The sequence below is a fragment of the Hesperophylax consimilis genome, chromosome 7 (genome assembly GCF_061612785.1).
Source record: "Hesperophylax consimilis isolate HC1 chromosome 7, BYU_Hcon_1.0, whole genome shotgun sequence".
NCBI lineage: Eukaryota > Metazoa > Arthropoda > Insecta > Trichoptera > Limnephilidae > Hesperophylax > Hesperophylax consimilis.
In genome coordinates, this window is record NC_142842.1 from 16,846,585 (window position 1) to 16,867,709 (window position 21,125).

General features: G+C 32.6%; 1 protein-coding gene across 1 annotated transcript; it reads left to right on the forward strand.

Moving 5' to 3' along the window:
• Positions 1-4,695: 4,695 nt before the first annotated feature.
• On the forward strand, positions 4,696-9,531 carry LOC149422384 (esterase FE4-like). Its single transcript, XM_089633767.1, has 3 exons — positions 4,696-4,916; positions 6,089-7,371; positions 7,784-9,531. The coding sequence occupies exons 1-3, from the start codon at positions 4,779-4,781 to the stop codon at positions 7,953-7,955; spliced, it is 1,593 nt and encodes a 530-aa protein (XP_089489893.1). The 5' UTR covers positions 4,696-4,778; the 3' UTR covers positions 7,956-9,531.
• Positions 9,532-21,125: the final 11,594 nt, after the last annotated feature.

Consider the following 21,125-nt stretch of genomic DNA (forward strand, 5'->3'; position numbering starts at 1 on the left):
TAAAAGAACCAACCCTGGCTACATTGTACTATGTAAGCACATAATATAAAATAACCTAGATGTGTGTTTGTTCTAAGTACAAAGCGTAGAAGTGCACACACCCTGTAGTGAGACTGTGGGTATCTTTTACTGGGGAAATAGGAACAGGCCGATTACAGACCTCGTATCAATGAAGCTTTCTAACCATAAACGACATAAACTATAGTGCTGGCCAGTCTCATCAGTCTCATCACCCGGTCACAGGCTCATAGACAAAAAAAATCTTTAAAATTTCCATGTTAACGCGTGGCAGTGCAGCGGTGCAACGTAGAAAAAACGTCTAGAAGGCGACAAAACTAAGGAAATAAATCGTGACTATTCAAGAATTAATTATACAAAGAAAGAGGAAGACAGCGTTTAATGATAAAAATAATACATTAAGATTTTTTTAGTCAGGCCAATCTGTTTTTTCTATGTCAACTGTGTGACGGAATTATCTGGTGTAACTAAATAATTTATTACCATAGATATAAACAGTGGTAGGTCGTGCGTTTTGATTAGTATTATGTCTACCAGAGTCTCACTACGTGTAAAGGAATTTAAAACAAGGAATCTATCTGTTTTGATCCTTGACAAGTTATGGAGATGGAGAGGAGTATGACAAAAGAGTATGGCGAAATATTTGTGAAGGAAAAATCGTTCAAAATTTTCTGTTTGTCTTGGCCAAAATCAAAGGGGTTTGTGATTATCTAAGGACCTTTTGATTTTCGACAAATTGTACCAGAAAAAATCAAAGGGGGGACCCTTTGATAAAAAATGTTAGTTTTTTTTTAACTGGACCATCTGGCAACCCTAGACCCGCCCCATGATTATTGTTACTCATCATCAAAGTCGTAGATTATATTCTTGATCGTGTCCGCTTGCGAGAGTCTATTCAACGGCACGAATTATTCAATTTACACTGTCAATTCAATGTCAAAAAAATACACCTAGTTAACGAGATGATTTGTTCACACTTGACTCAATAATCTCAATATAACAGAAATTGGGGTATATATAAATATATATATTCCGTGAAACGTGATAAACCTATAAACGTAAGATGATTCAGTATATATATATATACATATATATATTTTTAATGTTAGGAAAATGACTTACATTTATACATATATATTTTACAAAATCAGAAAAGAGAAACTCTTATGCCCGATAAGGAAGTCATGATTTATACTTTGGTTGTATATTATAATATGTTTTTTGGAAAAAAAGATTTTTTTTAATTTAAGGTTTTTTACAATTTTTTTAATTATGTTTATTTGCTTGATAATACCGCGCAATCCAGAATGGAGATTATTGTTTTTTTAATGGCTTAGTGAATATAATGGTTTTGAATTTGTGTTGTTTCAAATTTAGGTTTTCTAATAAATTGAAAGGTATCCATTTCTCATTAGTCGAATTCTTGATATTCTTTGATTGTTCTGTCCATTGAAAAAGGAAGCACGATAAAAATATTTCTTCGACATTTGCTACTGGAAACAGTTTAAAAAGTTGTTGGGAAGATAAAATTTTTTCAATATATATAAATATATATTTTAAATGAGACATAAACATTTTCGGGTTACGAATAACCTGTCAATATTTGAAAATTCCTACTACCACCAAAGTAAGTTGAAAATGTTGCTTGTGTTTTGATGGAGGACTTAGCCTGCTAAAGAATTGAATACACTACGCCCGGGTGAGACCCACACGCAATGTCAACTCAGCCACTGACGATTTATACATAGCTAAATATATACTTAGTTTCAATGATCACAACGAGATATTTAATTTCAGAAGAAGATATTCGTACTGTACAATAATTATTCATACACGGAGAAAACTTACAGATATAAAATATTGTTAATTTATTAAAAATCTGGTCAAATTATTATTCGTTTTCCTGTTAAAAACGGGACTGGAAGCATATGACGAATGAATTGACATACTAATATTATTTCATAACAAACTATAAGTAATGTACAATTATGTTATGAGTAAGTCGGAATACGTGTTCTTAAAAATTATAATATTTTTACATCTCGTGAATACTTGTTCAGGTATATTCTTAATTACTAGTATTTTAAAAGCATTATTTAACAAGTTTTGAAAGGCATTATTTAACAAATTACGTATAAGAGCCAATTTCATTACACTTAAACACCTTGTAATCAATAATAATATGATGATTTACATAGCGATGTTTTTATGAAAAATCACTTCAAGGGCGCTGTACAATTTATTACGAGTTCCTAGGCTCTACATAACTTGAACATTTACAAACCTATTTTTAAAAAACATACTTATTAATTACAATCATGTTGATAGAAAAGGTACCCACACGGATCTTGTGTTGAAAGTGATAATAAAACATGTACATATTTTCTGCCCTTTTTCCTCAATATTTCCAACTAATTTCTACATTTTTCTTTCCATGCTTCGTTCCCCTACATTCCACAAATCTTCAATTGATATGTCCCTCCTCATTTTTCCTACAGAGGTATTATGTTTGTTCCAAAGTTGTGTTTTCTCTCCTAAACTGCGTTCTACCTTTCAAACTGTATTTTCTTTCGTTTGATTTGTCCAACTCTTTATTTTCATTTAGTTCTTAGGTAGCTACCTACTTTAAAAATAGAACAACATATTGGAGGAAAAGCTTCAAAAATATGTCCCTACCCCTGAGAGATCGGTTGTTCCCTAATTTTCAGATACATGCGCCATCAAGTGAGTCGAAAAATTATAAGGTTTGAACAGATTTATCAGCGGTACGCTTTAAAAAAAATTCCATCACATTATTACCAGTGTTTTTTTCTACGTTTTAATTCCTTATAGTTACATTATTGTCTTATTACGTAAGTAATTTTAATAAACAAATGAAACCCATACTTGTATCCGTGGCTGCGTCTTAAAAACCACAAATTTGGTCACTTTTTAATCTTTAATAAAATAATTCCCCTGTCTGTCTAAATGAATTTGCAGGAATTTTTGTGGTTTGAAAGGTAAACTTCCTGATATATCTGGGACGATTGCGTAATGAATAATGAAGCTAATCATTTAAAAATTGCGGTTTTAATAAATCTTTGTTTTTATTTCTACGACATCAAAGAAGAGGTAGTTAGTGAGTTAGTTCACAGAACCATGAAATAATTGATTTGTGAATTATAATTATGTAATATTCTTACTTTTTGACAAATTAGAGATGTCAGAAATTTAACTTTCGAATGAACAACTTTAGAAAACTTTAAAAATTACGACATCTGTCAAACATTTAAACAAAAGAAATACACACTTCAAGTATGAATTAATAAATATCAATTAATTATTTTTTTAAATTAAATAATGTTGATACATACTTTATATCTTGTCTGAACTGTTCCCATCAGTTCCAATATAAAAAAATAAATGTGTATTCAACGTGAATAATTTCATATCAAATCACATACAACTGAAATTAACATCTTTGACTATTCACATACAAACAAATTAATAGTATTAAACTTGTCAATATTATGTGTATAAACGAAAAATAATATCGTATGCATCTACACAAATAAATTTGGGATCTGCATTCACTGAATCACTTTATATACTTCATCTCTATCTTATCAATTTGTTTATTTATCAGTAAGGATTGGTATCAGAAATCATTTGTGGACTGGCTTTCTTTCTACTTAAGAAAAATAATTGTTGCATTCAATCCTCCATTAATTAAATTACTTTCTCAATTATCTCCCTCCCGAGCCCACCCGTAACTAGTGATCATAATTCCTATCCTTCACTTTCACTTGCTTCAATTCAATTGCTTCAAAAATATACCCGGGGATTACGTTTTTGCAAAAAATTGTTTTGGGCAGATCTTTTCAAAATTAAAAAAGATCAATGTATAGCTTCAAGTTTTGTCATCATTAAATCCGGCACTGCCAATCACACTGTATAACTTATTGTTTACATTTATTTTAATTTCATTTTTATCTAAGGCCATCAGTACGGTCAACAATATTTGTTAGTAAACATTATTCTCAATATAGCTGAAGTTTATGTCAGATATTATTTGTTTAGCAAAGTTAATAATAAATTATATTATACCTGTACAGGATGCGGCAAAACAGACAGTGCAGTTTTCAACGGCTATTAAAAAAAACCGTGTTACAGAACGGTGACTTACCGAAATGGAGTTTATATCATTTTATTCGGTACATCATGACGTTTTATGCATTAAGTCTATAAGATAATAGCCCCCAGCAGCGATACATTGATGAGGCCGAATTCTGAAGTTTTCGGCCTCATCATTCATTCCTCATTCCTATTAATTTAATCCTTGAGTTCTTCAAAAACGTTAGCCCCACAGGAAGAAGTCGCAAATTGCAGACGGAAGGTCCGCTGGGTGTCGACGAAATAACAGCCATTTTGAAGAAACGTGCGGTGTTGTTTGTACCAAACCATGGTAATGACTGAAAACAGCACGACCCTTCCGACACAATGAGACCCAAAGATATTATATTCTATCATCTTTGATTAGACCCCTTCCACGTTCCTATCCCCATCACACGGGATGTACCGGTCCTTCAAAACTGCACGGTCTGTTTTGCTGCACCCTGTACTGCATGATAACACACAATCGCAAGGTGTTTGACTTTGTAATGGGTAATTTTCCAGTTTTCTTTGTAAAGTGCTCCGTGAAAGATACTTCACTATAATATCTCGTTTTACTGTGTTTAACTGAACTACGTAGTAATCGGAAAAATGAAATAATCATCCTCATGATGTCACGTCATAAAGTTAAGATCGTTCAAGGAGTACTCGAAGGAATTGAGTCAGTGACGGAAGATGGAAAAAAATACTACAGTTTTCTGGGCATTCCATACGCTAAACCACCTGTCGGGGATCTGAGATTCAAAGTAATATACAATTTTATATCTATGGTCAGTGTATTATTTAGGTGTGATAGGGCCTAAAATATTTTGCAAGTTTTGTGTGTTTGTTCATTACATTACATAAGTACTTAACTGCATTATAATATACTCAAATGCTCAATATTAATTAAACCTTCATTACATAACTATGATAAGCACTTAACTGCATTATAATGTACTCAAATGCTCAATATTAATTAAACCTTCATTACATAACTATGATAAGCACTTAACTGCATTATAATATACTCAAATGCTCAATATTAATTAAACCTTCATTACATAACTATGATAAGCACTTAACTGCATTATAATGTACTCAAATGCTCAATATTAATTAAACCTTCATTACATAACTATGATAAGCACTTAACTGCATTATAATATACTCAAATGCTGAATATTAGTTAAACTTTTTTAGACTAACAAAAATTATCATAGGCAGTAGAATGTTTCTAACTGATCTACTGAGAAATGTCATTGATGTCAAGATCAAATATTAATATTAAAGGTTGTCGGTTTCCTACGTAAGTTTTAAACTATTTGTATCTAGCTAAAAAAAAATTATAGGAATGTGCGAAAAGTTTATTTTATTGTTTGTTTTGCTTGTTATGATGATACAGACACTGCCAAAAATCAATAAAATAAATATAAAATTTTAAAACACTAAAGTGATATTAATCATTAAGGTAAGTTCGAAATAAAAATTATATAAAACAATATAACTATATACGTGGGATAGGTGACAAGGCACGCTATCTCTGATTATATTCAATAATCTTCTAGTTACTTTTTGACCTACTGAAAGGGACGTTCAGTTACCAGGTTTTGAGCCTAGGGCTTGATATGGAAATCTCGCTGGAAGGAACGACTCTCAAAATCGGGTCTTGAGCTTTCGACTCTGCTTGTTTAAGGCCGTGCCTCCACTTATATAGGCCGTCCGTGGTACAATTGGTAGGTAGCGTGGAGTTAGCCTTTGATTAGTTGGTTAATAATTTGCGTAACCAATAGGAGATCTACGATTCGTAGATAGGGATGTCGTAATAGGTGTGAGCGATAAAGTATTCGGAGTCTCGCGGTTTCGTCCCGTTACACAATGTTAAAAAGATTTGTGTCCAAAAGCAGTTTTTACAAATAAATTGTTTTTAAATTCACAGGATCCGCTGCCTGCTGAGCCGTGGGAAGGAGTAAAAGATGCTTCCGAAGAAGGGAACATTTCAATTCAGTTTGACGAAGAGAAAAAAAAATGTATCGGTGATGAAGATTGCCTTTTCCTCAACGTTCACACTCCCTACCTGTCACCTACTGAACCAAATCGCCTTCCTGTTATGGTTTATGTACACGGGGGAGCTTTTAACTATGGCTCAGGAAATCGCAGTGAGTTCGGACCAGAATACATAGTTGAAAAAGACTGCATTTTGGTGTCATTAAACTATAGACTTGGCGTATTAGGATTTCTGTGCCTTGATGCTGAGTTCGCACCCGGAAATATGGGACTTAAAGACCAAAGCCTAGCAATCAAATGGATTCGTGATAATATTGGTGCATTCAACGGCGATTCGCAAAATATAACATTATTCGGGATAAGTGCAGGCGCTTGCTCAATAGAATCGCATTTACTGTCACCATGCTCAAGAGGACTATTTCAAAAAGCTATACTACAATCAGGTTCTGTACTAAATCCATTTGTGTTAGCCAGAGACCATCTTGACAATCCCATCAGACTTGCACAAAGTTTGGGAAAGACACTAAAGGAACCTAAAAGTTTGTATACCTTTTTTAAAGGTAAAAAAGCCAAAGAATTAGTTACAAATAGTTCAAATATAATAACAGATAAACATATTCAGCGTACACAATTTTGTGGATTTACTCCAGTAGTCTGTGCAATTCCCGGCTATGAAAATTTTTTAAGCGAGATTCCAATTGAACTTTTGAAGAAAGGAAATTTTGAGAAAGTTCCAACTATCTCGGGTTTTAGCAACAAAGAAGGAATATTAATGAAAACTTTTTTCAAAAACGAGACAAAAGATTTATTGGACGAAGGAAAATTGGTTGATTGTTTGCCGATAGAATTCAAAGTGGATAGAAAAATACTTGACGAAAAGTTTAAATCCATTTACAGACCGAGAAATGATGATATAAATGAAGATGACTACATTTTGGATTATCTAACAGACCTGGTAATCCACGGAGGACTTTGCAAATCTACTGAGCTTAAGTTAAAGCATCACGGCAATGAGTATTTCTATTGCTTTAATTATGACGGGAATATGAACTATTTAAAAACCAAAGCTGGTTTTACAGAAAGGGGAGCTTGCCATGCCGATGACCAGACTTATTTGGGAACCAATCAATCGGTCAGAGCTAGCAATGCTCTGCCTAAGGATGTTATTGTTAGAAAACAAATGGTACAGATGTGGACTGATTTTGCTAAAACAGGGTAAGAATATAAGCGTATAACATAAAAATACAACTCTATTTAGGTACCATCTGTTCATATATTAAAATGGGTACAGACTGTCACTAAATTACACTTACATTTAAATATGCGTAATTACCCATCTATTCTTGAATTCTGGTTCTCGTTTCGGCAATTTTAAGACTTTATGGCATTTTTTGTTTTGTTTTAAGATTCGAAAAATTTTTGCATTTGGTCGTTAGACGGCATTGAGTGATTAGAGATAACTGACGTCTGAAGTTTATGCTTTATTTTGGTAGAAAGCAAAGATAAATGTGGAGATTTTATAGATCTCCTTTTAGAAACAATCGGCGAGTGGTGGTAGCAAATTTGATCTATCTTTTTTGATCATTTATAAATTTGTTTACATAGTGTATGTATTTTCTCTTTATAGTGACCCTACTCCGCAGTTGACAGATGACAATATTGTAAAAGTAAAATGGCTGCCTCTGTCAGAAGATAAGTTTTGGCTGCTGAGCATTGGAGACAATCTTACAATGGAGGACGATCAAACTTATTCTGATAGAAGAACATTATGGAGAAAGATTTACTACACTTATGAATAAAATAGATTTATTTATTCAATTTAATAATAATACATAGTAGATAATACAGGTTTTGCAAAAAAATTGTGGTCTAGCAAAGCTGCCACATGGCTGCTCGTCTGCAGGTTCTGCATTAATAATAATTTTTATTCCTGGATGTGGGGAGGTTAGTGCAATCCCACACGTTCCACATATATATACATATTTTTTGTACAGTAGGTATGTGAAAAATTAACAAATATATGACGAAGAAGAAATTAACAACAAAGTAATTAACAACTGTGCAGGGCGTGGTCTTGAGTGAGCTTGGGCCCAGCGCTCACTCAGGAGTGGCGTTTGGTGCTGGTAGGCTGCATCCTGGCTCCAGTGACCCGGTGTCTCATCAGGCCGGCAAATCCATTCAGTCCTAGTTCCGTGAACATTGTCGATGCGCTGCTGTATCTTTGGTATACATTATTTCGTACTAAAAATCATGCATGCAGGGACATTGGAGGGTCTAGATTCGTTTTAAAATAAATGTAGCTTCTTTTTACAAAAAAAAATTAGAGTCCTGACGTGTGCGGCTAAGGAGGTTAAACAATCAGTTTCCTCACACAGCCGTCGGGAAAGGGTGGGTCCCCTCCAATGTATCTTTGGTATCCAAATATAATCTACAGGCGTCATTTTTTTGAATTCGGAGTCGTTCCATCGAGCAAGTTTGGTAGTGACACCATGTATACAGGTATACAGGCCAGTACAGATTGAGTTAAACAGTATTTTTTAACTGTATTGATAAGAATAAGGAGCAGAATTATACATACTACATTCGTAGAAAAGTGAAAAATATTATTATTTATTCTGTGTCATAAACAGTGTTCCATGATAACTCAACACAGTGACAATTCAACACACTTTTAAAAAGTGATATTAAGTCATTAGAAACGATGAAAAAAAATTTTTACCTAACCTACTTAACCCAGTTAATAAAGTTTTTGTTTCATCACTTTCCATGACATTATATAAAGAAATGTTGAATTATCATTGTGATGATTTATCCGGTCACCACATATATTCATGTATATTTATCAAATATATTCATATATATAATGCCTTCAGAAATAGCTGTCACGCGTAATAATACTCACACAACAGAACTTTTTATAAATTTAATAAAAATATTATTGAGTATACTTAAAAGAAAAAATTGAAATGGAGTTCTACAAATTAATCAACAAATATATCCAAATTTTGTGTTTATGGCGACAAAAGACTAATAACGGGTAATCGCTCGAGGCTCACGTTTTATCTATTTACGACGAATTTGTAACATTCATATAGGTATTTAGAGCTATCCCCACGGATGTAAGTTATTTATATTTAAGATTTAATAAAACAGTGCATTACCAATAATAATAATATTTTATGTAAAATAGTTTGAATAATTAATAAAATGTTTTTACTGTAAAATTAGCGGTAAGTAACAGGTTTTGTTTTTCTAGACGTTGAATTACTAACTTCCCGAGGGATTATAGCAATACGTATGGGATTTTAGCAATACGTTAATCAAAAATAATTACACCCTTATTCAAGGAAACAAAATTATTATATTTATAAATTAACGTAAACCTCACTGAAAGATCAATTATCTATTACCTGCTAGGAAGTAGGTCCGTCGAATATTGTTTTTACACGACTTCATCACTTATGTCGTTAAGATTCCCACTTTATTTTGGAGATTTGCTTGGGCAAACTCAACTGCAGGTCAGTCCAATACACCAAGCCGTGGGTAGCATATTTGTATGCATGGCTTCTTCACTTACATCGTTTAGGTTCTATATAATCTTAACCAAACCATTTAGAAAACCATGCGATTTCTTATTAATGCTTGTTAATAATATTAATATTAGTAGGCAGACATGTAGTAGGTAGGTAGAAAAGCATAGATGACATGACACGCCCATGAAAATTACTTTCAAAACTCTCAGAAACCATAATAAATGTGTGGGAACTTTTAGTGAACAAATAAATATAAAATTATGAGTATTTGATTTGTGTGCATTGTGGGTAATACATTCAGTTTTTTCCTCTGAAATAATTGAGTCATATCATTGCGTTATCTCTGACTTCAGGCGTAAATATCCACCTTCCCACTGGCACTTGTGGACTGGTGTCAAGCGTCATACTAACACAGGCGTTTTTAAATTTGTATTTTGTATCCGAGCAATCTTTAAAATAAACACACCTGTGTCAATAAGCCATCCACAGCCGAGGAGCAGGTTTCGTTGTGTCAACGCGATGTGTGGTTATCTTATTTAAAACTTAAAATCTACTTTTATTTTGAAACCAGAATTTTCCTGAGCGAATGCATTTTTGCAATGGAGCTCGGAACTACAGTGATCTTATTCAAAATACCAAAATGTGGTTATATCTTCTTATGCATTAAAAAAATTATATTTAAGTATAAATATTATGTTTTTTAATACATTGACTGTTGTTCGGAAACATCTTTATCCCTTTACTAATCAACGCGTTTTAAATTTTACACAACTTATAAACAACAATTTACCGTGTTTTAATGGTTGTTTATCAGTTGTTTATTAGTAAGGCCCTAAAGCTTAAGAAATTGACTACATTGTAAGAGGGAGTGTGTGTATATACATATTACATATCTGTTATGGTATCTTTAAGGGATCTAGCATAATACAACCTAACCTTACAATTTATGTTAAGGCGATGCACTACGTCGTGTAATATTTTGAATCTAGCCGCTATCAATAACACACCTTACGTAGATGGCGATAAGGCTTAAATTCACGCTTAACACCATTCATCTGTTTTGATTTATGCAAGAAAAAAACATGGCCAAAAAGTGCCTTTTATTTTATTTTGTGGATGTTCAGGCACAAATATTTAAATGTTTTTCGATCATTTTATAAATAACTTAATTCGCCACATTATACAACAAAACCATAAACGAAAATGGGTTCGTAAGTAGGAGATTTTGAATTTTAAATCTGTTTTCATAGGCCTTATACATTATTTTTTTCTGGGCTTATAAAAATACTTATCTAAAAAATACTCGATTATTTCAAAGACCAAGATGTATTCTACTCGCAGTATTTAATTAAAGCATCTGAAACATTTCTAGGCGACCAAATTTTGAAACCAAAAACACATGATTTTGCATTACTACGTATTGCATCGCCTTTAGACTGTGATAGCAGGACATTTATTATTAAACTTTTACTACTTTCATAATATATACGAACACGAGGTTTTTTAAAAACAACATGTTTGTCCAACAGATGGCGCTGTTTTTCAAAAAAGCATGTTTTTACCTGTCACAGATGACATCTATATAATACTAGTGGATCCCCGCAACGCTTCGCTATAGCTAATGTCTTCTCGGGAGCCTCCAACTTCTTCCACCATTCACTACTGTGTACCAGAATGCTACTGTTTAAAAACTACATTACATCGACTTTCAATTCGACTCTGTATCTCATTACGTTGCAGAGATGTTGCGTTAAGTATTCCTTAAGTTAAGATATCGGTCGACTACTTTTCGAGTTTTGTGAGCACTAACATATGAAGGCTGAATTTTTATATATTAAGATTAGAAACCAGTTAGAATTTATTAATTTGGAATGCATTTTACAATGTAAGAAGTTGTCCTGTCACAGACCACCTTCTATGTAGGGAAGTTAAAATGTGTGCTTGTATGTATTTTTGGATGAGAAATCAAAAAAAAAAAAAAGAAAAAAAATTCGTTGACATAATTTATTTTTTTGTTGTTCAAAACTATCTTATATTTCTAGCTGAAACCAACCATACATATTCACAAAATAACATTGAAATCAGTTGGGCGGTTTCGGAGATTAGCGTGTAAAAACATACAGTGACACATGATTTTTATATATTAAGAGAATAGGTAGATAAAAACACACGCGTATTCGAATGAAAAGTTGTGTCGAAATTTCAAAGCAATCGGTAAAAAACTTTCGGAGATTTGACATTTTACATTTTTTATGTATATAGATAGATGACTTTATGAACACGTGTTCCGAGATCGCCACAACACATTCGTTTTTACTGATAGTTTATTATGAAATCTGTTTATTCATTCGTTTAATTCCGGTTTTAACAGGAATACGAATAATTTTAATAGATTTTTAATAAATTATCTTTATTTTTTATATCTAATTTTTCTACGTGCAATCTTCGATAAGGGTGATGAAAATGACAATTTTTTTCAGTATTCAACACACTGTTAAAAGACGCCGGATGTTTAAAAAAATAAAAACATAGAGGCAATAATGATTACTAGCAGTTAAAAACCCTCTCCGCGGGTTTTTTGCTGCTGGGCCCTGCGGGCGGCACTTGGTTGGGCTTCGCCCAGTTTAAGTGATACTAACAACAGTTACATTTAATAGGTACATATTAGGTCATTCACAGAGAGAGGGTGAGTATATATTATAAATAGATTATTACAATATAGCGCCCCTGAGGTGATATCTCACAAAAGCGGCGCTATACAAATTTTCTAATAAATAAATAAATATAATGTTTACATTTTATTGCGTACATATGCATTGATATACAACGGAAATGGGTAAAATTATGTAATCTTATTAAACTTTATTTCAATCACAAATAACTTTGTTTACATCACTTTATTATATACAACCACTACATGTTTCATGAACGAAGTTCACCTCATCAGGAGTAAGTATACTCCGAAGTCAAAAATGAAATATAGATTACAATTGGAAAGAAGGAATGGAAGGAGTGGGGAGGGGTTAGAGTGGGCGGGGTTTATCAGAATTAGGAATTACAATATCGTTAGACGGGAAAGACCAGTTGAGTGGGAAAATATTTAAAAGAGGGTTTATAATTATTTTTTCGCTTATTAATTATATCTGATTTTATATTGACATGTTTTCTTATTTCTAGCTGCATATTTAAATATTCGCGCCAGTCATTTGGTTCGTTCTTATACCGCCAGAGGGGCAGAGTGGTCGAATTTTGCCTGCAGACCCCCTGTTCGGGATTTACCTGAAACATACGATTTGAATTCGACCAATCAGAGGGCCTACACCGTCCAGACGCTAGCGTAATAATACACCTCTCACCATTACAGTGCAGTAATTTATTTAAAAGGGTATGGGTATGGGTAAGGATGCGCTTGAAAATTACCCCACTAATTCACTGTCGACTTTTAATTAGTTGCCCTGAGTCCTGTCAGTGTTTTCATATTAAACTTTATCCTCCTTCCACTTCTTGACTTACGGATTTCTTGCGATGTCTCAATCACTCTTTCTGTCGACATGGCGACATTATTTACTATCTGCATTGCCTATCAGCAGCGCTCTTAGGGACATTAATTCAAAAGATAAACCCCGAACAGGAAAAAGGTGTTGTATAAGTTTAAAAATATATTCCACGTCTGTTACATATTGTAAATGAATTGAATTTAGGGTCAAAAACAGTCAACAGTGTTCTAATACTAGTAAAACATTATTATCAAAGCGAGAGGGACCATCATCATAGGCCTACTTGTTTTGAGGCTGAAGGAAAATGAGATGTAGGAGAAAAGAGAGAACTAATAACTATTGTGATATAAAGTGATGCTAATAATTTGCTAAATTACTTGGGGCAATGTTGTTTATTTTATTTTAAAATGTATAATCTCAACTCTGTCGCTAAATGATTAAACCACATCACTCTAGTGTACGTGTAGTAGTGTTGTGCAAAACTGGTATTCATTAATGGACTATATAAGCGACCCAATATATTAAGTATTTTTTAGCCGTGGTACTTGAAATTCTTGAAAAAATTACGTGTTATTTTCATTTAAAAAAAATATGTTTGCATTCAAAATCTTTCTTGGATTTTATTGCAAAGCAGAAATACTCAGACTGAATATGCCACAGGCATGAGAGGTTAAGGTTTATTAATTGTTTGATTATGTTATTGTTCAATCAGCCTCCGAGCTGTTTTATTTGTCTTAGTATATGAGCTCACCTGTACAATGTACAATGTACATTCCCTTACGTGCTAATATTTGAGCAAGCCTTTACTTGCCTTATCTCTGCTCTCAAGACCTGTGTTTGAATAAACATATATTATTATTTATAAGAATTCAACCGGAAAATGTTCCCACATGTTTGAGAGACGGTGACACTCGACGTGGTAAACATTTGAACAACTTTTATTTGTCTTTCTAATCATATCGCTAAATAAATAATAGCTCATGTCACACGAGTGGTTGCACTTAGTAAACTACTAGAAATACCATCGTTTTCACGTCATTCCCTTTGATAAGTTTAGTATCCAAGAAAAGTATTGTCATCATTATTAATCAATTAATTTAGTTGTTTTTTTCATTTGAAATAAAATTACAAAATTATTAAAAGTTTTTCATATTTTAAGTCCTAAAATAATTTTGATTCGAGGCATCAACTATTTGCACGCATTGACGCAGACATATACGAAAAAAAGGGTGCGGCTTTTTTTATAAGATACTGTTAAAAATGTGACTGCATTACCATTTACTCATAAAATATTAGTCATTCAGAAAATATATGAACAAGTGTTCACATAGGTGTCCTTGTCCGAATAAATATAATGGACGAGTTGCGACAAATTTTTTTAAGAACATATTTTCTGACTTCCTCATTACATATTCGTACTTTACTGATTATTTGTTATGAAATTGGTCAAATCATTCGCTATAGGCCCGCAATAGCATTCGTTATATGCAATCCCGTTTTTTACTAGATTACCAGAAATTTGAAGAGATTCTTAATTTTTTTTACTCGGTTACTCCCAGCCATCTGCAGCCAGTGAGACTATGGCATCCCCGGTGAGTAAATTATGAAATAACATAAATTACATAAAATTAATCACATAAAATTTACGTGCGCACTCCGGGATTTGAACCCGCGACCTCCAGGTTGCTAGTCGAGAGCCTTACCCCTCGAACACAGAGGAGTTAATAAATTAGTAACTAATTTGTCCCCATCTAAACTAGCAAGTAGAATTTTAATCCACTTTTTAGTGATAATTCGAATCTATTTTTCGCCTTACATATGTTGGGGCATTTGGAAAATGCACCTTTTGGACTGAAAATTTTATTTTAATAATTTATTTCTTTTGGTTTTAAAATTTAAATATTTTATCTAGTATATACCTATTCTAACTAATTCTAACTACTATAATAAGATTCTATTATCACCTACTAATATTTGGACTACACAACATTGAGACGTAATCCAAGAAAAGCTGTAAACTTTTCGCTTCCTTAACATTTACGGAGAGTTCATTGAACATTATAAAACCTTTATAATAAATATTGTTTTGTGTTGCCGATAAATCTGTCTTAGAAAGCCTAAAATCGTCGTAGCTTCTCGTAGGTTAGCCACGGAATGTACAATTGATTTATTTATTTATTAATTTACGGACAATATGTCCATTAAAACCATAATATTGACACGAATAAGAAATCATAGATGACAGTGAATGGAGAGTACATGTATGTGAAGGGCAAAGACAATGTAAAATAGAAAAAGTACATATAGAAAATAACTACAAGTCAGAGCATCAATAACGATTAAGTTGTGAAAAATTACACATTACGTATCGCTTTTTGAAAGTCATTTAGACTTACACCAAAAAATTCAATGCTCTGACTTGAGTTTACAAGTCTCGACATTCTGGACAAAGAAGAATGGTACCCATAGTTAATAACACTTTTTACCATATAATCTTTTAACATTTTTTACCACATTTTTAACTCGTATATAAATGCTAGTGTATTAAAAACTAAGGATGTGTTGTTTCACAGAACTTGAACAATTCATCAAATTTAAACATTTTTGGGTTTTGTGAAAGTCCTATTCAAGTTCTGTTATTATCATTGAAGGCTAGTTGCTTGACAGAACTGAAATAATAATAATAATAACTTGAAATTTTTTTCACAGAACTTAAAAATTAACTTTGAAATTTGAATAATTGTCAAACTCTCGGAAACCACCCGTCCTAAACGTTGCCACACACTTAGAAGCTTGAGTTGGCGTTGCATTGTTTTTATCCTAGTATATCTGCTTTAGCACAATATAGACCTTGTTTATTTATGGCTTACTCACCGGACCGGGAAGTTTTCATGACCAAAATTTTTCCAGCAAATTTCACATAGTTTCTTACTTTCAATCTGTCTTTTGGTCGGGGCTAAGACATCGAATTGAATAACCTAAGAATCGATTCCCACATTACCAAAAAACCATTACCGTAATTATAAAACCATTTCATTAAATATAATCCAATCACAAATAACACATTTTACTATTCACGAATTTTGTTGATTTGTGATTTGATCCATCGGCCACCTGCGCTAGGTAAGGTCATCGGCTGGTTCCTACCGACCCTGAACCATCAAGCGATCAAGCCATCATCTGCCACCTGATGATCTCTAATCTGCCATCTGAGACTAACTATCTGCTATCTACCCACAGTCCATATCCCGCTGATCATCTGCTGAGAGTTGTTGGTCCCACTTGGCAGATGTCCATTGAACAAATTACTTTAGTCACTGTGCGCCATGTCCTTGATGTTTAAGATAGGTATTATTTTAGAACGTATTGCAAAAATTACAAATCACATTGATTTTCAATTCTAGAAGCAGCTGTCGATTTTTTGCGTTATTTCGCTAGTCGTCTACGTGATGCTATGTTAAGGTTATCGTTATCCTAATATGAATGTATCTACGTGTATTTTATTTACTGGATTGAATAATTGTTTGTGAAACTTTTATTGTAATTTTCCTTATTCAAAATATCGTTTATCTTTGCGAGAATAAGTTTTTTCAACGAAAGCACTACGAGGAAAATCTAGATTTTTCGGTACTGTTAGGAAAGTGAATTTCATGTCCCATGTTAGCTTTATCATCCAGTTTCGCTCAAGATTCAACACACATTTATAAATACTTACTTGTTCTCATTCAACAATAGGAAAATACAAACATAAAAAGAGACATCTTGAAACCAAATATCTGATTTTAGCCATAATATCACGATAAATCATGTATTTATATGAGGTGTACCAAACGTACTTTTAATTAAGAGTTGTGATTTTTACGCTTTTTGATAATATATAAACCATTTGTTTACATCGGTGACCGGATAAATCATCACAAATCACAATGATAATTCATCACATCTTTAAAAAGTTATATATAAACATGGAAAGTGATGAAACAAAAACTTTATTAACTGGGTTGGGTTAGGTTAGGTTAAAATAAAAAAAAATCGTCGTTTCTAATGACTTTATATCACTTTTTAAAAGTGTGTTGAATTGTCACTGTATTGAGTTATCATGGAACCGTTTACAACAACAATTTTCAGATAATTTAATTCTTTTGAAATAGCGAATTATTTTGTAATAATCTTTCCAAAATAGATTATTTTGCGTAATTATTATACAGTATTAATTTTTTGCATTCAATAAAAAAGTCAATTTTCTCCTTCAGGTTATCTGGTAATGTGCGTGACAACCCGAAATGGTATAAATTGTTTTCACGCGCATTTTGCGTGATCGCTCGGGAAGCGATTAAATAATCTAACAAACAACAATGCCTGCATAATACATTTAGGTCAAAATAAGCATACTATAAAATAAAGTATTTTATGCATTTAATTAATCATTCTAGTGCCAAACCACAAAAAGTGATTGCTGACAGGAATGTATTAAACATGATTTTGATAATTTGTAATAATTCATTGTTAAATAGCTAAGGACGGTTTGTTTCACAGAATTTGAACAATTCATCAAATGGTTCTAATATATATCATTATTGGCCAGTTGCTTCACAAAACTGAAATAATAACAGAACTTACCTTCACATAACTTGAAAATTAACTAAAATTAAAATTTGAAGAATTGTTCAAATTCTTTGTAACAAACCAAAATGAAAAAGTTAAAATTTTCTATTTTTAAAATTGAATCGCAAACCAGAAGTTAATTATATGTGCCAGGTGAGTATGGTCCTGCATAATAGTATTATCTAATTGAACATAATATTTTGTACACCTCACTGGTGATAGATACATTGAACACATGTGTATAGTTTTTGTTTTTATATTATCAACTGATAAGCCGGTGGATGAAATCTGTTATAAGTTTTATAACTTAAGTCATCTGATTGTTTATAGTTAGCAGTAGGATAAAGCCATGGAAAAAAATCATAGATTTGACACAAAAACAGCGCTACTCAAATCATCAAAATATTATTATTATTCATATGAAGGAAATTACTAAAAGTGACCAGAATTATTTCGTATATTTTTCATGTTAGATTACGAACAGGATACGAACCCATTTGTATTGAGCTTCAGCCAGAAGAATCGTGCAGAATTTCAGCCTCTATATCGAAATATTATTATTATCAATTGTGTGCATCTAACGAATTTATCCCTACGCAAAAAGTGTTTCACATCTCTTATTTAAAATTATTTTCATAGGCTCTCTGATTACATCTCATCACGACCTTCTGAAACTTTCAACCCAGTTTAAATTATTTATGCCGACGGAATTAGTAATCACATTCCCATATTAGTAACTAACTAACTAACCATCACGCCGTTTCCCCGCAGGGGTACGCACAGCGGACGGACCGCCAAACAACTTGGTCTTGGCACACACTACTTTCCTCATTCACATTCATATGTGAATTATTCTGACTCTTGACGTAGCACAACTCAAGTACCTGATTCTCTTGATCTTGCCATGTCTTCCTCGGACGTCCCCGACTTGCCCAAACCGTATAATCCTCCCTTTTTACATCAGCCTTGCACTCTTTGCGGATTTCTACATTTCTCACAAGTTCATACATGGTTTTACCACACATAAGCCTCAGGGATCTCATTTCTCGAGCGTTCAGTAATTATCTACTTATTTGTTACAAGTATTTAACGGAATGAATCCGATAAAAGATACATGACGCCAACGGGACTTGAACCCGTGTCCTTTCGATTTCCGGTCGACAGCTCTGACCACTAAGCTATGGCGGCTTATCTCTTATCCGCGAAATAATTCAATGTATACTAGTGTTTCATTCAACAATTACTGCTTGTTACATTTTTTCACCTTTAACAACCAACTTTATTTTATATGAGAAAGGCATTGTAAGTGCTAACTCTCTCACTAGATGGCGTCGAGACAAATTGTCTACATTTTTTGGTGAAGATACTAGAACTTGTCACATATTAATTTTTTTTTTTGGTAAACTAATGTTTAGGACAAGATTTTTTATGCATAGCACAAAGGGTAACAATTATTTTTTTTATAAGCAATAATTATTAGCCTAGGAGATTTTTCAATGTGGATGAGTGTTTCAGGCTAATAATTATTGCTTATAAAAAAAATAATTGTTTCCCTTTGTGCTATGGATAAAAAATCTTGTCTTAAACATTAGTTTACCAAAAAAAATAATAAGGAATGAATCCGTCTTACTTATCAACCATTCAACTCAATTACAGTCGACCCTTAGATCAGCAGCATCATCAGCTATCGGAAGGTTGAAGGATCCAAAGCGCACACTAAAATACTATGTTCGGTGAGCATGCTTTCGGATTGTCAAGACCTAATCCTGGAATGGACTGCCACACGATTCAAGAATAACCACAGACTCGATAGAATTCAGAGCTAAACTTAAAACTCACATTTTTAGACAGTAATATCTAGAAGTCTGAAACCTTTCATCTTCACAGTCCGTGACATTGTAAATAACTAATTCTGTTAAAAATATAAACAACTAGGAGTTTGAAAGCTTTTTAGGGTCATTTTATAAAAATTCTCCAGTATTTTAAAATAAATATCAACTCTACTGTTGCCAATATTCTTTGAATAAATGTAATGTAAATAGTGATGGAGGTTAAAATATCAAATATCAAATCAATGTCCGGTGTTTTTACTATAGTGTCCTCTACGTGCAAAGTGGTAAACTTTTGAATAAAAGTGTATGTATCTGAAATGCCAGGTAAGTATATTTTTCTGTATCTGCTTGTAAATGATAAAAATGGTATTATTTTACACTGAACTGCAACCAGCTTACTGTCACATTTAAGTTAGGTTTGACATCTTGCAACAATTATTCCGGACATGGTGACATTTTTGGATAGGTACATTGGGTAGGTAGGACAATTGCACGATTTCATTTATTAATTGTTTTTTGTGTTAACTTAATATAAATTAAATTTAATAATATTATTATTAAGTTCTGCAAGTATTTTGGTTTGAATTATTGTTACAGCTGTTTCGGCTTTCAAGATCATTTTCAAACTGTGGTTTTGAAAGCCAAAACAGCTGTAACAATAATAAAAACCAAAATACTTGCAGAACTTAATAATAAAATTATTAAGGCGATGCCATACGTAGTAATGTAAAATCATGTGTTTTTAGTTTGAAAAATTGGTCGCCTAGAAATGTTTCAGATGCTTTAATTAAATACTGCGAGTAGAATACATCTTGGCCTTTGGAATAATCGACTATTTTTTATAAAAGTCTTTTTTTAAGGCCAGAAACAAATAATGGATAAGGCCTATGAAAACTTGCTTTAAAGTTCAAAATCTCCGACTTACGAACCCATTTTCGGTTATGATTTTATTGTATAATGTGGCAAATTAAGTTATTTATAAAATGATCGAAAAAAAAAATATTTAAGCCTGAACATCCACAAAATAAAATAAAAGGCACTTTTTGGCCATGTTTTTTTCTTGCATAAATCAAAACAGGCGGATGGTGTTAAGCGGGAATTTAAACCTTATCGCCATCTACGTAAGGGTTATTATTGATAGCGGCTCAATTTAAAATATTACACGACGTAGTGCATCGCCTTAATAATAATATTATTAAAGCACGATTTGATGTTTGAGTTTTTCTTTCTTATACTCAGCGTGCAAATGCCTACCTACTTTCATATATATTGCGAGAACAAATTCAATCGGTAGAGCATTATCATGATAAGACAAAGGTTTTAGGTTCGATTTCCAGTTGCGACCGTTAACTTTTTTCTTTTCTGTGTCTTTTTCTGTTTCATATTTCTTCGAAACTTTATCATCTTCAATTATTAAATATTAAGTTTCTCTCGCTGCTAGTGATTAATAATAATTCAGTCTTATTGCAAGTTTATTTTTATTTTCAACATGGCAGCGCATG

Coding starts and splice junctions, on each gene's coding strand:
- LOC149422384 (XM_089633767.1), top strand. CDS start 4,779: ATGATGTCACGTCATAAAGTTAAGATCGTTCAAGGAGTACTCGAAGGA. Junction 4,917..6,088: donor TCGGGGATCTGAGATTCAAA/GTAATATACAAT, acceptor TTAAATTCACAG/GATCCGCTGCCTGCTGAGCC. Junction 7,372..7,783: donor ACTGATTTTGCTAAAACAGG/GTAAGAATATAA, acceptor TTCTCTTTATAG/TGACCCTACTCCGCAGTTGA.